The sequence below is a fragment of the Dipodomys spectabilis genome, unplaced genomic scaffold (assembly GCF_019054845.1).
Source record: "Dipodomys spectabilis isolate Male_0828 unplaced genomic scaffold, ASM1905484v1 ptg000018l, whole genome shotgun sequence".
Classification (NCBI taxonomy): domain Eukaryota; kingdom Metazoa; phylum Chordata; class Mammalia; order Rodentia; family Heteromyidae; genus Dipodomys; species Dipodomys spectabilis.
This window is the reverse complement of record NW_024870695.1, coordinates 58590-72127: the sequence shown is the minus strand read 5'-3', so window position 1 is coordinate 72127 and position 13538 is coordinate 58590. Positions and strand designations below refer to the sequence as shown.

General features: G+C 47.9%; 1 protein-coding gene across 2 annotated transcripts in view; it reads right to left on the bottom strand.

Annotated features, from left to right (window-relative positions):
- Rph3al (rabphilin 3A like (without C2 domains)) overlaps positions 1 to 13538 on the bottom strand; it is a 104587-nt gene that overhangs the window by 75525 nt on the left and 15524 nt on the right. For both annotated transcript variants that reach the window (XM_042670532.1, XM_042670535.1), the window contains exons 2-4: positions 8867 to 8976; positions 6629 to 6772; positions 4022 to 4151 (exon numbers count right to left, since the gene is read on the bottom strand). In XM_042670532.1, the coding sequence (XP_042526466.1) occupies positions 4022 to 4151; positions 6629 to 6772; positions 8867 to 8943 (351 nt within the window). In that variant the 5' untranslated portion in view covers positions 8944 to 8976. The remainder of the gene's footprint in view (positions 1 to 4021; positions 4152 to 6628; positions 6773 to 8866; positions 8977 to 13538) is intronic.

Sequence of the window (13538 nt, the reverse complement as noted above, 5' to 3'; positions counted from 1 at the left end):
ATTGTGCCTTTCAAAATTCTGATGTTGAAGCTCCAATCTCCAATGTGTAGTTGGAGAGAGGGTCCTTAGGGAGTATTAAAATTAAGTGAAGCCATAGGGGTAGGGCCCTAATCTAATAGGATTAGTGTATTTATAATAATAAGAGACACCAGAGCTGCAGTCCAGGAAGTCTTGGGAAAACACTGAGTTTCAGCAATCCCCAAAACCATAGGGAAATAAACAACTGTTGTTTGAGGCGATGTCATCCATAGTGTTTTGTTACAGCAGCAGGAGTTGACTAATCCTGTTGCTGGATCCATGGTGAATAGTCACCATATCAAAGATGACAACAATGACAGGATCCCTTTTTGGAGTGCTTACAACGGATCAGACACAGCAAAGAACTTCCCTGAGCAAGTGAATCTCTTCTCACACCCACCTGGGGCTGATAGGAGCTTGGTGACCCTAATTTACAGATGAAGTGAGGGAGGCCCAGAGAAGCTAATTGACTTGTTCAAGGTCACTCTGTGGTGGCCAAGCTGGATCTCTCAATCTGGGTCAGTCTGGTTCTGCAGCTCTAGGTATAAATCTCTTGTGATCCTGCTGTTAGGGGGAGGGAAGCAGCCCTTCCAAGCCCTTGCAGCCTCATGGACATATATGAACAGGAAGGACAGGGTAAGCTCCTCAGGCCTAGGCAGGAGCCCCTGGCAGCAAACTGCACTGGTGTGGGGACAGTACTTCCTGGCCACCTGGAAGTATAAGGTAGACCAAGTTGCCTCTTACCCTAGCCTCTAACAGTCCAATATTTTCCTTCTTCCCTGAGAACTTCATTCAGCCCCTCTAATTCTTCCCTATCTGCTTAGAATACACTGGAGACATTGATGTTGTCTTAGCATAGTGTTTCTGTCCCAGTAATGCATTGTCCCAAGCCTATCATCATCTCTGAGTGACTGTCATTACCACAAAACTTGTCTCCTGCCTTTCACTTTGTGCTCTCCTGCAGTCCACTAGACAGCAGCCAGGGCCACTCTTAAAAACACAGAGCAAGCTGGGCTCCAGTAGCTCACACCTATAATCCTAGCTACTCAGGAGGCTGAGATCTGAGGATCAGGGTTCAAAGCCAGCCCAAGAAAATCTGTGAGACTCTTACCTCCAATAAACCACTAGGAAACTGGAAGTAGTGCTGTGGCTCAAGTGGTAGAGCACTCGCTTTGAGTTGAAGAGTGCAGGAACAGCACCCAAGCCCAGAGTTCAAGCCCCATGACCGACAAAACAACAACAACAACAAAACACACACACACACACACACACACAATACACACACACACAGAGCAAACTGGTGGCATGCATGTCATCCTAGCTATTCAGGAGGCTGAGGATGGAGTTTGAAGCCAGCCCAGGCAGAAAAGTCTGTGATGCTCTCTATCTCCAATTAACCAGCAAAAAAATTGAAATTGGAGGTATGGCTTGAGTGGTAGAAAGCCAACCTTGGGTGAACAAGCCAAGTGAGAGCATAAGGTCTGGAGCTCCAGTCCCAGTACCAACTTCAAGCAAACAAATAAACACAGAGCAGATCACATCAAACCCTTAGCACAAACATAGTGCTGGCTTCTTATTAAACTTACAATAAAATCCCAGCTCCTAACCTCTACTTAGAAAGCAATGTGGGATCTGCCAAGGTTACTTCTCTCTCCCTCTGTCCTAACTCCATTAGTTCTTAAAAGAGCCCAGCTGGTTCTGCTGCAGGGCCTCTGTGCATGCTGTTCCCTCTGCTTGTAATACTTATCCTCACAGATCTTCCTGGAACCAGTTCCTGCTTGTGTTCTGGTCTGAGCTCAGAGAAGCTCTTTCCAAGCACCTGACACATGCCAATGAATGTGTTTTAATTCAATCTAGAGCCCTTGGTGCACCTGACAGGACCTTGTATTTACTCATTCACTTGTTTATCATTTCTCTTCTCTTACCCTGGATACTTTCCATGACAGGTAGGATTTGGGCTAGCACCTGGAACCAGCTTGCACACAGTGGGCCCTCCCTTTACTATGTGAAGAAAGAATGAATATGAATGAATGACACATTTTTCTCAAGGACAGATGAAGAGAACCCTGCAAACCTCCCATGCTGCTGGGGTACTACCCTACTGTCCCCTACTCCCACCTCTGCCCAGGAGCAAGTCCCCTCTAAAGGTCAAAGGGCTCCTCCACTGCCCCAAGCTGCCTTCCCAGGCTAGCACCTAGTCCTCAGCCAGCTGGCAAAATAAGAACCTCTTCAAATAGAAATGTCCTTCGGACCAGCCCAGTGCTCCAGGGCACCAGGCGGTGGGGGTGGTGAGTCTGGAAGAACATTTTCCCCACACCCCACATCCAGCTGAGGCCCTCCCCTGGGATGGCCACTGTTGCCTAGGAAATGGTTCTCCCAGGAGCCACTGGTGTTAACTCCTTGCCAGCCAGGAACAGCAGCCTGCCTCTGTGTCAGAGGCCATGGATGTTCCCAAGGGAAGAAGATATGGTAGTGCCCTTCCTCACTAAAACCCTGAAATATTTAGAGCTGTTACAGTGCTGAGACAAAAGGAAGAAATAGGTAGGAAATTGTTCTCCCAGGGTAGAAGTCACAAATCATTGCCCTACCTGCCTAAGTCCTGGGAGCAAGGCATTCCCAGGTCCCTGCACCCACTCCTTAGATGGTCCATGGCCTACAGAGGAGCTGGCACACCCTGACACTCAAGCCCCCATCACACCTCCACCATGCTTAGACCAACTGATCCACATTTCCAGGACTGATTCACCACACATGACAGAGCTGGGCAGGGATGACCATGTCCAAAATCCTGGCTTTCACATTTATTAATTGGGAATCCAGGTTTTGAATGACAAAGGTACCAATTATTTTATTCCAAGTCCATGTTTATTTCTCTGATATTTTCCATCTGTTATAGTCATCTCAACTCTTCCTAGGCTTCTATTACTTCATGAACTCATTTGATTATTACTTTTTAAAAACATGTCCTCACCCAAGGGCATAGCAAGAGAGAACTTTCCTTTTCCCTCTGTCTTGTTCACTGTAACAACTTCAGGCTTACAACAGTCAATGGCACGTGGAAGTTACTTGAGGATGCATTCTAGCAAAACTACAGTAAAAACAGAAAAAGGTAACGAGAATAATGTCTTAATCTAAGAAGGTAGAAAAGAGAAATCTCATGAATATTACTGTGCAGCAACTAGTTTAGGCTGGAGCAGGAATAAAAATCTAGGATTTCTGCCAGGGGAAAAACAATAAAGTAGGCTCTATGTTATAAAGAGTAAAATTGAGATGCTAAATAATCTTGAAGATTGAAAGGTCTATTATTCTCTGAGTAATAAAAAAGAAAGGCAATTAGAAACCCCAGGGAAAAAACCTAAAAGTTATATTTTAAAAAGTCTTGGACTCAATATGAAACAATTTAATATATGGCACAATTTAATATAAGAAAAGGAGAAAATCTATTTGATTTTTCAGCAAATATCATTCTTCTTTGAGTGATCAAAAGAACAGACAACAGAATAGGAACTTCAATTTTACCACACTAGTTGGCCCTGAGGAAAACAGTACTTATCTAATAACAAGTAATAACATTTATTCAGTGTCTGTATGCCGAGCAGGGTTTTGAAAGCTTTGCATTTAATATTATCTAATCCTTACAGCTCTCTTAGGTACATATTATCATTCCCCCTATTTTGCAGCAGGAAGATGAAGCTTGAAATAGACATTTTCTGAGGTCAAATGGGTGGTATAAAGGCTGGATTCACATCCAAGCTCTGATTCAGAGGTCCATTCTCCAGAGCTGGCCACAGAGTCTAGACTACAGGCCTTCAGGCCCTGTCCTTGACAAGAGAAGCATGAACATGCACATATGCACACACACACATGTGCACACACGCGCACACACACACACACACACACACACACAGAGTTTCTACTCCTCTTTCTTTCTCCTCTGAAAGCTGGGATGTATGGCTGACCCAGGCTGGGCAGCTAGAATGGCAGAGTCAGAACAGGGCCTTACCTTCCTGCAGTCTTTGCAAAATACTGAGGAGCTCCCCAGGAAGCCCAGCACCTCCCCACACAGCAGACATTGGGAGAGGCCGTTCCCCATCACATTTTGCCTCATGGTCTCCAGCCGCTCCACCAGCCGCCTGCAACGTAGGACGTAGAGTCAGTGCTTCCTGTCACCAATGCAATGACTGCTCAGACCCAGCTGCAACAGAACTCAATACTACACCATGTCACAGACTGTCTCCTTAACTGGTCTGTTCCCTGCCCCATCCTTTCCCCAGCTAACTCCTAATCATTCATTCCTTTACCAACTATTGATGGAGCATTTACAATGTGACAAGACCAAGGAACTCACGTTCTAGCAGGGAAGAAATCCTGAAGAAGAAATCACTTTCAGACAGGGAGAATCCCATGCCATGTATATGGTAGGAGAGTGGGTAGGGACAGGTGAGGAGCCACAGGTATGTCAGATAGGGCCAGGGAAAACTCTGAACTGAACACATGCACTGAGAGATGAAAGACAGCAAAGACCAATCATGTGACAGAACAGCCAGGAAAGCTTCCTTCCAGGCAGCTGGGACAGCAAGCACTGTGGCTTGGGCTGGGAAACATCAGCAAGGAGGCCAGGAAGGCTATTCCCACCTCCCTCCCCCTCGGCAGCAACAGGAAGATGGGGACAATGAAGGAGGGGGAAGCAAGAGAGGGTCACATGAGTTTACAGGTCACAAAATGGGGTTGTGTTTTTCTAAACTCAATCAGAAGCCACTAGAGGTTTTGAAGAAGGGAAGAGATTTGACCTCAGTGACATTCTCCAAAGCTGTGAAAAGCTGGGATTAGGAGAGCAAGAGGGAAGAAGTCAGTAAGAGGCTAAGGCCACCCTGGAAAGGACAGACCCAGGCTGCATCTCAGAGGCAGCATGGGTGGCCGGGGGGGGGGGGGGGGGGGGAGGGGGGGCAGGGTGACAGGAGGCTTTGGGTCACAGCATCTGGGAAAGTGAGAAGCTGAAGCAGGAAAGTGAAGGGAAAGAACCCAGATCCTGTCTGAAATGGTTCAGTTCTGGCCATCAGGAGGCTTTCCTGTACCCTGTTAAACCTGATTGACCCCTTTCCTGGGGCTCTACAGGCCTTCATCATACTGTAACCACAGCCGCTAGCGGAAAAACACTATAGCCTCCTCAGAACTGTTCTAATTTGTGAGTCACTATGTTTGCAGGACACAGAGGACAAGATTCTTGAAAGAATGAAGAACAACGAACAACATTGCAGGCATATCATCTCATCTCCTCTGTCAGACTTCTAGTGAGGAAGATGCATTTGAAAGATTTGAAGACCGAGACTCAACAATGTGAAGCCACTTGCTGGGGTTACAAAATTCCCAAGAGGTGGACTCAGGGTCCATCCCAGGCCTGTCTAGCTCATATCCTCCTCAGGCCGTGCAGTATTGCCACTGGAGCTGAGGGACAGCAGACTCAGCAATGACACTGCCTCTACCCATGTGTCTTCCATAGGGACATAGTCCTTCACCTAGGAAACAACAGGGCCTGGGAGCAGCCCCAGCTCCTACCAGGCATAAACTATTTGTTCTTAGGGGAACCTACTCCATACCTCCACACCTCATATAAACACACAAGATGCAGTTCCTTCCCCTGAATGATAGATAACCTACAATACTGCTTCTGGATCATTCCATGTCCCTGTACACACATCAAAGCCAGACAACTGGATGGATGAAGGGGCCCATGAATGGTTCCATAGCACAGGGGAGCCTTCCATGAAGTTCCTGGTGGAGTTGGAGCCCCAGGATCAATCACTAGTATTTGAGGTAAGAGCTTGGCAGGGCACTCAGGGAGTAGATCTGTAGAAAGCTGGGCCTCAGCCAGTTAAATGAAAAGAAAAGAAAAATCTCAGGAGTGTGAGGTGAGTGAGCCCTGCTTGAGCTGTTATTGAGGTACATACCAGACACGGTGAACCAACAGCCACCAATCTATCCAAAACTGCGCTTTTACAGTTCCTGATTTACAAACACGATCATCTCACAAACAGAAAAAAGATAAGTAGAAAAAGAACAGGGAGAGCAGAACAGAATGAATTCCTGCTCCATGCCACGTGGTCTGGTCCCAATTGTGTGTTACTACTTGTGCTTTTCTGTTATTTCTCAGATTTTTTTTCTAGGAAATGTTTATTGCTTTTGTAATTCAATGACAACAAAAACAACCTTGCACCACAAAGACCATCGAACGACTGAGTCATGGTCAGCTCTGAAAGTCACAGGCTGGCAGCGCTTAGGACACGCTGGAGGATACCTCCTGCTGGGACCTGGTGGGGCGTTTCGTGTTTCGGAATCCTGCTATGGACAGGGGTGCAGACAACAGGCTCAGTGTGGTTGGCTAGGACTCTGTGACCTGGGGCTCATGTCAGTCACTAACCCTGCTTAGACAGAACTTGGAGGGGCTGGCTGGGTACTTGTCTATAGCAAAGAAACTGGGGCCCTCTGACTCATACCCACTGGTGACCCCATTGTTGGACCCAGTGCACTAGCCTCTTCGCCCCTAGGATCTCTTGCAGTGCCCCTGCCTTCCTTCCACTGCTGGCTGCTGCCCAGCCGGTCCAGCCCTTACCCGATTCTCTGCTGCTCCATGATGTCAAGCCGCTCAGCCCTCTGGATGACTTGCAGAATGGCCTCTACCTCTGCTGAGCTGAGGCACTGACTCCTCCTCTGTTTCTCTGTCTGGTAGGTATGCACGGACCAGCCTGTGTGCAGCCTGGGAGGGAATACCACCAATGGTTGTGAGGCTTTCCAGTGCAAACCTGGGCCCCTACCCTCAACATATCCATAAATCCCTTCTGAGAATGTGTGGGGACAACCCAGGTGGTATGGGACCAGGGCCCTTAATGAAGAACCATAACAAGAATTCTTAGAAGGCCTGGGAATATGTCCATCACTGAGTTTCAGCTTTACTGTAAGACAATGAGCAACCAGCTGTCCTTCTTCCAGAAAGGGAGTTTCTGGAGGGTCAGAAACTCCCTGCCCCTGCCCCATCTGGTCCTGGCTGACCTCTCCATCTCCCCTTTATGAGCTCACTCTTCACTAGAGTCACACTGGCCTCCTGTCAAGGCCTTGCATGTATCATGCTCTTTCTACCTCAGGGCCTTTGTACTTGTTTTTGCTTCCTAGAACTTGCTCTGTATTCCCATCTGACCTAAGCAAAGGGAAGTCTCCCTAACCCCAAATTAAGTTAGCCCCCCCACCCCCCACTACCGCCAAGTATCATGGCAGCCACTATAGTAAGTATACGTGTAATATCCATAAATCCTTCCATATTTCTGCTTTAAGGCAAAGAACCATGCTGGTCTTGTTTGCTGCTATGCAACCAGTGCCTGGTACATAGTAGAATTTAGAAATTGTGCAGACTTAGGAGCCTGCTTGTTATTCTAAGAGATTGAAACTTCAAGGCTAGCATGGGCTACAAAGTGAGACCCTATATTGAAAAAAAAAAAAGAAAGAAAAGGAGGAGAGGGAAAAGAAGGGAAGGAATGAAAAGAAAGGAAGTAGAAGAGATAAAGGAAAGAGAAGGAAAGAGAAAAAAGAAACTGGAGGCAGCTGCCAAGACTGGCTGGAGGCCCTGCAATGGAGAGGGGCAGAGAATACCCAGGTCCTGGGGGATCCTGAGGGGTACACTCCTGCCCTGCAGCCCTGGACGAGGCACTACTCTTCACAAAAGACTACAGGCAGCACACCCAGGGGGAGGATATAAGAACATCCCCTCTTCTGAAGGGTGCTCCTCCAGGTCTCCATGGTGAGAGCCAAGGTCAGAGAGAACTAAGGGGATGCTGGAGGGGTCAGTGAGAATCCCTTGGGCCTAGGGCAAGCTGCTGCGTTCTCCCAGTGCCTTGTGCTGGGTAGGGCATGGCATCTGCCTGGCATCACGGGCGAGGAAGATGGGCTGACCTTATCCTGGGTACTATTCCTGGAAGAGTGGGGGAGGCTGAAGGGGGCTGAGCTACCCGGGCAAAGGGGACAAAGCAACTGTGGGGCAAAGCAGCCTGCAAATCACGCATGAAGCCTCTCTTCCCAGGCATTTCAGATTAATTTTTCCACCCCCTTTGATGTTCAGAGCTGTCCCCCTGCAGGCTCATAACATCTAATTGCAAATTTCTTAAACTTGGTCCCCGTTGGGAAATGCTGGCTCTCGTAATTGGCACAGTTTGATAGACATAGGAATTTATCAGACACCAGGGATCCCCAGTCCTCGGAGGCCTGGGGAGGTGCTAAAAGAAAGAGAGGCATCTGAAGTGCTACCCTCTCTCCTATGGGCACAGGAAGTAGTAGGGGAGGCATCAGATCTAACAGGAGCTGAGGGTCACCAGGCTGAGGGTTAACAGGAAGACTGGGATCTCAATAAGGACCAGAGAAACTTGTTGGGAGCAAGAGAAAGACCTGGAAAATTTCAGCGAGGGGAAGCTCTTCATTCCTGACAGGCTATTGCTCTGAGCCCTGAAGGTAGTGTCCACACATCAAAGGCTCCCTGCCTTAAGGGGCTTTGGAACTTTAGACTCAATGACAGAACAAGGGGCAGGTAAAGTAGTCCAGCCCTTGCAGCTTGCTGGGACAAACTGAAGGCATGAGTCAGCTAGGTTCAGGAGTGGGTCCCAGTGAGGTGATTCACAGTTAAGGGACAAGGCCAAGGAAGTTAGTCTCACTTCCCCCATCTGAGAAATGGAGATAAATTCTACTCAGTGCATAAATGAACTAAGTGCCCAGCTCAAAGCCCAGAGGACAGGCAGCTCTACCCCCTAGGAAGGATAGGGTAAGGCAGGAAGGAGGGAGGGATGCGAGGGAGTGAGGAGGCACTCACTTGGCTCTCAGGGCTAGTTGCCGGTCATTGGGACAAACCCACTGGTCACTGCCACTGCCGAAGATGGTGTCAGCCATGGCTTGGAGCAGCAGCCGGGGCACCAGTCACATCTGAGAAGAAGAAAAGAAAGGACAAAGTGTCACTGGCTGTGGTGCTAATGGCAGACAAGTTCTCACTGAATGTAGGCACCAGACATTTGGCACTTCCAACCCTGTATGTCCCTGACTGACACCTGGATTCCAGCAAAACATGGCTCCTGTCCAAGCTTTTGCTTCTGTGAGAAGCAACTAGGTGGGTGATGTGGCTGTGGCTCCAGTGACCGTGACTGGCTGGATATAGAAGGTGAGAATCAGCACAGAGAGAAGATTGCTTGTTCTTGGGAAGTGTCAACTAAGCTGGCAAGCCCTGGTAGGCACTGGACCCCTGCCCTTTCCTAGTGCCATCCATACTTTGCTCCCTAAGAGCTCCACAAAGACCCAAGTGCTCTCTGGAGCAGGGACAAGGACAGGGAGGCTAGTGGTAGACACGGCCTTATCACCTAGTTAATAAAAAGACAGCCAGATGTTCCTATATGTTCCTATGGCGCTTTGGTGATGTGTGCTTTTCAGACTACATGGGGGATGTGGGGACTCCCACAGACAGGTAAGACAGCTGCCAAGAGAAGGGGCATCTTAATAGCTTTGCCAGACAACATGTATTGTTCTTGGATATTGCATCACAACTCAACACATGGTAGTTTCTAAAAGACTAGTTCTCATGTGGCCTCTGAAACTTTATCCATGAACTTTCCATTTCTGTACATTGTGAGAGAAGGAGGCCAAGAGGCTTAGAATGATGGTAAAAAAAAAAAAATCACACACATACAGAGAGAGAGAGAGAGAGAGCAGTACTTGAACTCAGGGCCTTGAATTCTTGCTCTGCTTTCTTGCCCACAGCTGGCTCTCTACTACTTGAGCTATGTCTCTAGTCCAGCTTTCTAGTGGTTAGTTTGGAAGCACAGTCTCTGTCTTTTCTGCCTGGGCCATCCTACAACTATGATCCACCAGATCTCAACCTCTGGAGTGGCTGGGATCCAGGCCTCAGCCACTGGGCCTGGAAGAAAAATAGTTTGACCTCAAGGAGTCTTGAAGTGTCACAATCTCCCCATCAACCTCTGTACTTAGACTATTCTTCCAGACCAACATCCGTGCTGACCAGCAGGGGCAGTGTGCAGATGGCAGCTAACTGGCCCACAGTGGTGACCATACCCATGGCATCTAGCACCATAGTTTCTGGGTGTTCAGTACAGATAGGCACCTGTTCTCCCCAGCTGGGCCTGACATTCTACTGTAGGTCACTTCAAGAGAAAGAGACCTGAACCATCCAAGATTCCAAAGAGCCAGATATGGGACCCTGCAGGCAGGCAGGCCCTGGTCACAGTCACCAAGGGTCTCCATAGGGGTCACATTGGACCTTCTCACAAATGAGACTAATATATTCCCTAGGAAAACAGGTGGGCTCAACAGTGACATGTTCATTAAATAATTTTAAACCTGTGCTCCATTTCTAGCCTTCAGTGCTCTGTGCTCTTTTGTTTTGTTTCTGTTTCTGTTTTCATCTTAATTTCTGTTATCTTGTGAATAGCACAGTCACACTGCTGTGGGGGTGTAAAATGTGTTACTCTGTTCAAAGTAAACATTTAAAACAATTCAGTAGCCCTGTTTCCTTTCCCTTCTCCCTCCCCTCCACTTTTTTTTTTTTTTTTAATTCTGAAAACTTCAAGAAATGGAAGGAAGGGGGTTGCTCTGGATGGCACAGGCTGTGTCCCAAGTAAATCAGGTATCCAGAAAGCAGGGTTCTACTACACAGGCGCACAGTTCCAGTCCTAACCTACAGGGGACACCATGCCCCAGGTATCCCGCTAGCCCCCACAGAGACGATCCCAGAGCATGATGCCCATGCTCCCTGCGGCTGGACATGGTGAGGGTAGGGCCCTTGGATCTGTTAGGTACCCCTCAGATGCAGGAGAGTGGTGACCTGGAAGGCAAGACCAAATCAGGAGACACTGCAGTTCCTCAACAGGAGGACCTCATCTTTTGTAGAAGCTTTTGAACCCCAAAGCTTGGAGCAGAGGAGCCAGGAAGGAAAAGAGGGAAAAAGGGAAGCCTGGGTCCAGATGCTGGGACTTTCACCTCCATGACAGGTGAAAGTACAGAGGGTGGGGCAATGAAAGATGAGGCTCATAGCCCCGAACCCATCACCCCTAAATGTCTCTCTAGGGAACAAAAGCCTTATCCCTTTTAGGTTACTTCCTAGTGGGGACCTTTGATAATGAACTCTCAAACTAACCTCTATCTGTCCTATGATCCACTGGGTTCTTTTTAATTTTTTTTTAACAAGCCATCAATGAAGGCCCATCCCCCAGGCTCTTTTGTTCCTCTTCAGGGTGACCCTCAGACCAGCTCTGTTTTCTCTATATCTTCTTACCTTCTACCATAAATGCAGATGGAGGAATACATGGAAGTGTGAAAGGTGGGAAGATGACCATAGATGTCAGGCTTCCATGAAAACTTACTAGAAGTCCAGGAACAAGAAATGACTTTCCTGAGCCTCTGTCCCTCTGGAGCCTGAGACAATGGATGGAAAGATGTCATGGAGCTGTTCTACTCTTTTATTCTAACTCAGCTGAAGGGCCTGGGGAGGCAAGGGTGGCTGGAAGAGAACTGGAGGGCAGCACTAGGCAAGAAGCCAGATGTGGATACTGGGCCCTTGCCTCAACCTTCTCCACTTTGGACGCCATACCACCCATCCTTTTCCCTGCACACTGTCAAGTGCTCAGAGACGTTGAGGGAAACAAAAGTAGTTACCTCCAGATCTGGGGGCTGTGGCATTGGCTGGGCATGTTCATCATGGATGGCCAGTTTGTGAAGCACAAAACGGACAACACAGACCTCAGGCCTCCACATTTGGGACTACTGTGCCCATTTTGGGCTGTGGCTAGTTCCTTGGAAGGCACTTCCAACAGAGTAACCTCAGCACAGATCAGGGAGAAGAAGGAACTTGAGTTGGTATGTTTTAGGTAGCTGTCATCAGAGCCAGCTTGGGCTCTCTGAACCTCTTCAGGCTGAGCTGGCTGCCAGTTCCCTGACTAATCAACAGACTCCTGTCCTGACCCCCAGCCTACCCTTTCTCTGGGGGCTCCAATGCCCAACTAGGTGCTTACCACCACCTGAAGTACCCCCCTGGGCTCTGTTCTCCTCACAGGGGATTAGCCCATATCTTCTTAAGATTGGGGCCTTACCCATGTATTCTCGGCTAGTTTGGAATCTATCAAGCTACATTTGGCCATAATTTTTTTTTTTTTGGTCGGTTGTGGGGGCTGAACTCTGGGCCCGGGCGCTGTCCCTCAGCTCTTCAGCTCAAGGGTAGCTCCCTACCACTTGAGCCACAGCACCACTTCCAGCTTTTTCCTGCTTATGTGGTGCTGAGGAATCAAACTCAAGGCCTCATAAATGCAAGGCAAACACTCTACCACTGATCCAACTTCCCAGCTATGGCCATAGATTTTTTTAAAAAGAAGCCTTATACAAACTGTTCCCTAGAGTTTTACCACGTCCCATCTGCCTAAAAGACCCTTCTCTGAAGATCTAGGAATGTCAACCCCTTCTCTGTCCCCTCTCAACAGAAAGTAACCTGGATTGGTCATTACCCTTGTTCCCTAATGCCAATTAGAGTTTCAATCTAGGAGGGGGGAATGAGGGAAAGAGGGTAACTGCTAGGTAGATATGGATAAAAATTGGCAGACATAACATGGCAGATAGCACATGGTCCATCATGACGCTTCTAGTTCCCATGGTGACTCAAACTCCTGCTGAAATGCTTCTCCCATAATGCCCTGGGTATCTGCTCAACCAAAATAGCCAGGCAGCCTATGCACAAGCCATCAAGCAATCAGTGCAAAGCCCAAGGGAAGATGTATGAGAGGAACCTCATACTATAAAAATTATCCTCTTAGAGGAATCCACTGGATTCCTCTTTGGGACCCCTTCCAAATGGAAAGTCTCCCTACTTTCCTTCCACTTTAAAATAAACTTGTTATATCTACTTTAAAAAAGAAAGCAGACCTTAGGCTCGACACTGTGGTGCACACCTGTAATTCTAGCTACTCAAGGAGGCGGGATGAGAATCACAAGTTTCAGACCAGCCTAGGCAAAGGTAGTACTGACTATTGTACAGAAAAACCATTAATACTCACCCATTTCTCTCATGAAGTGATGGTAGCAAGGCTCAAGGATAGAGCAGCTCTACGTCCTGAGTTCAATCCCCAGTACCATAAAACAAACAAGTAGGTAAATTGAGACCTGAAAACATCCCAAAAGCAGTGTATGTGTATTAAGAATGTGCTACATCCTTATTTTAATAGTAATAATTAAACTGGGCAACAATGAACTTAGGGCTGGGCATTGATGGTTAATGCCTGTAATCCTAGCCACTCAAGAGGCTGAATTCTAAGGATCACAGTTAAAGCTAGTCTAGGCAGAAAAATCTGAGAGACTCTATCTCTAGTTAACCAGGAGGGGTGGCTCAAGTGGCAGAGCACCAAACATGAGTAAAAAAAGCCAAGTGAGAAGCCACGTGTTGGTGGCTCACACCTGTAATCCTAGCTACTCAGAAGGCTGAGATCTGAGGATCA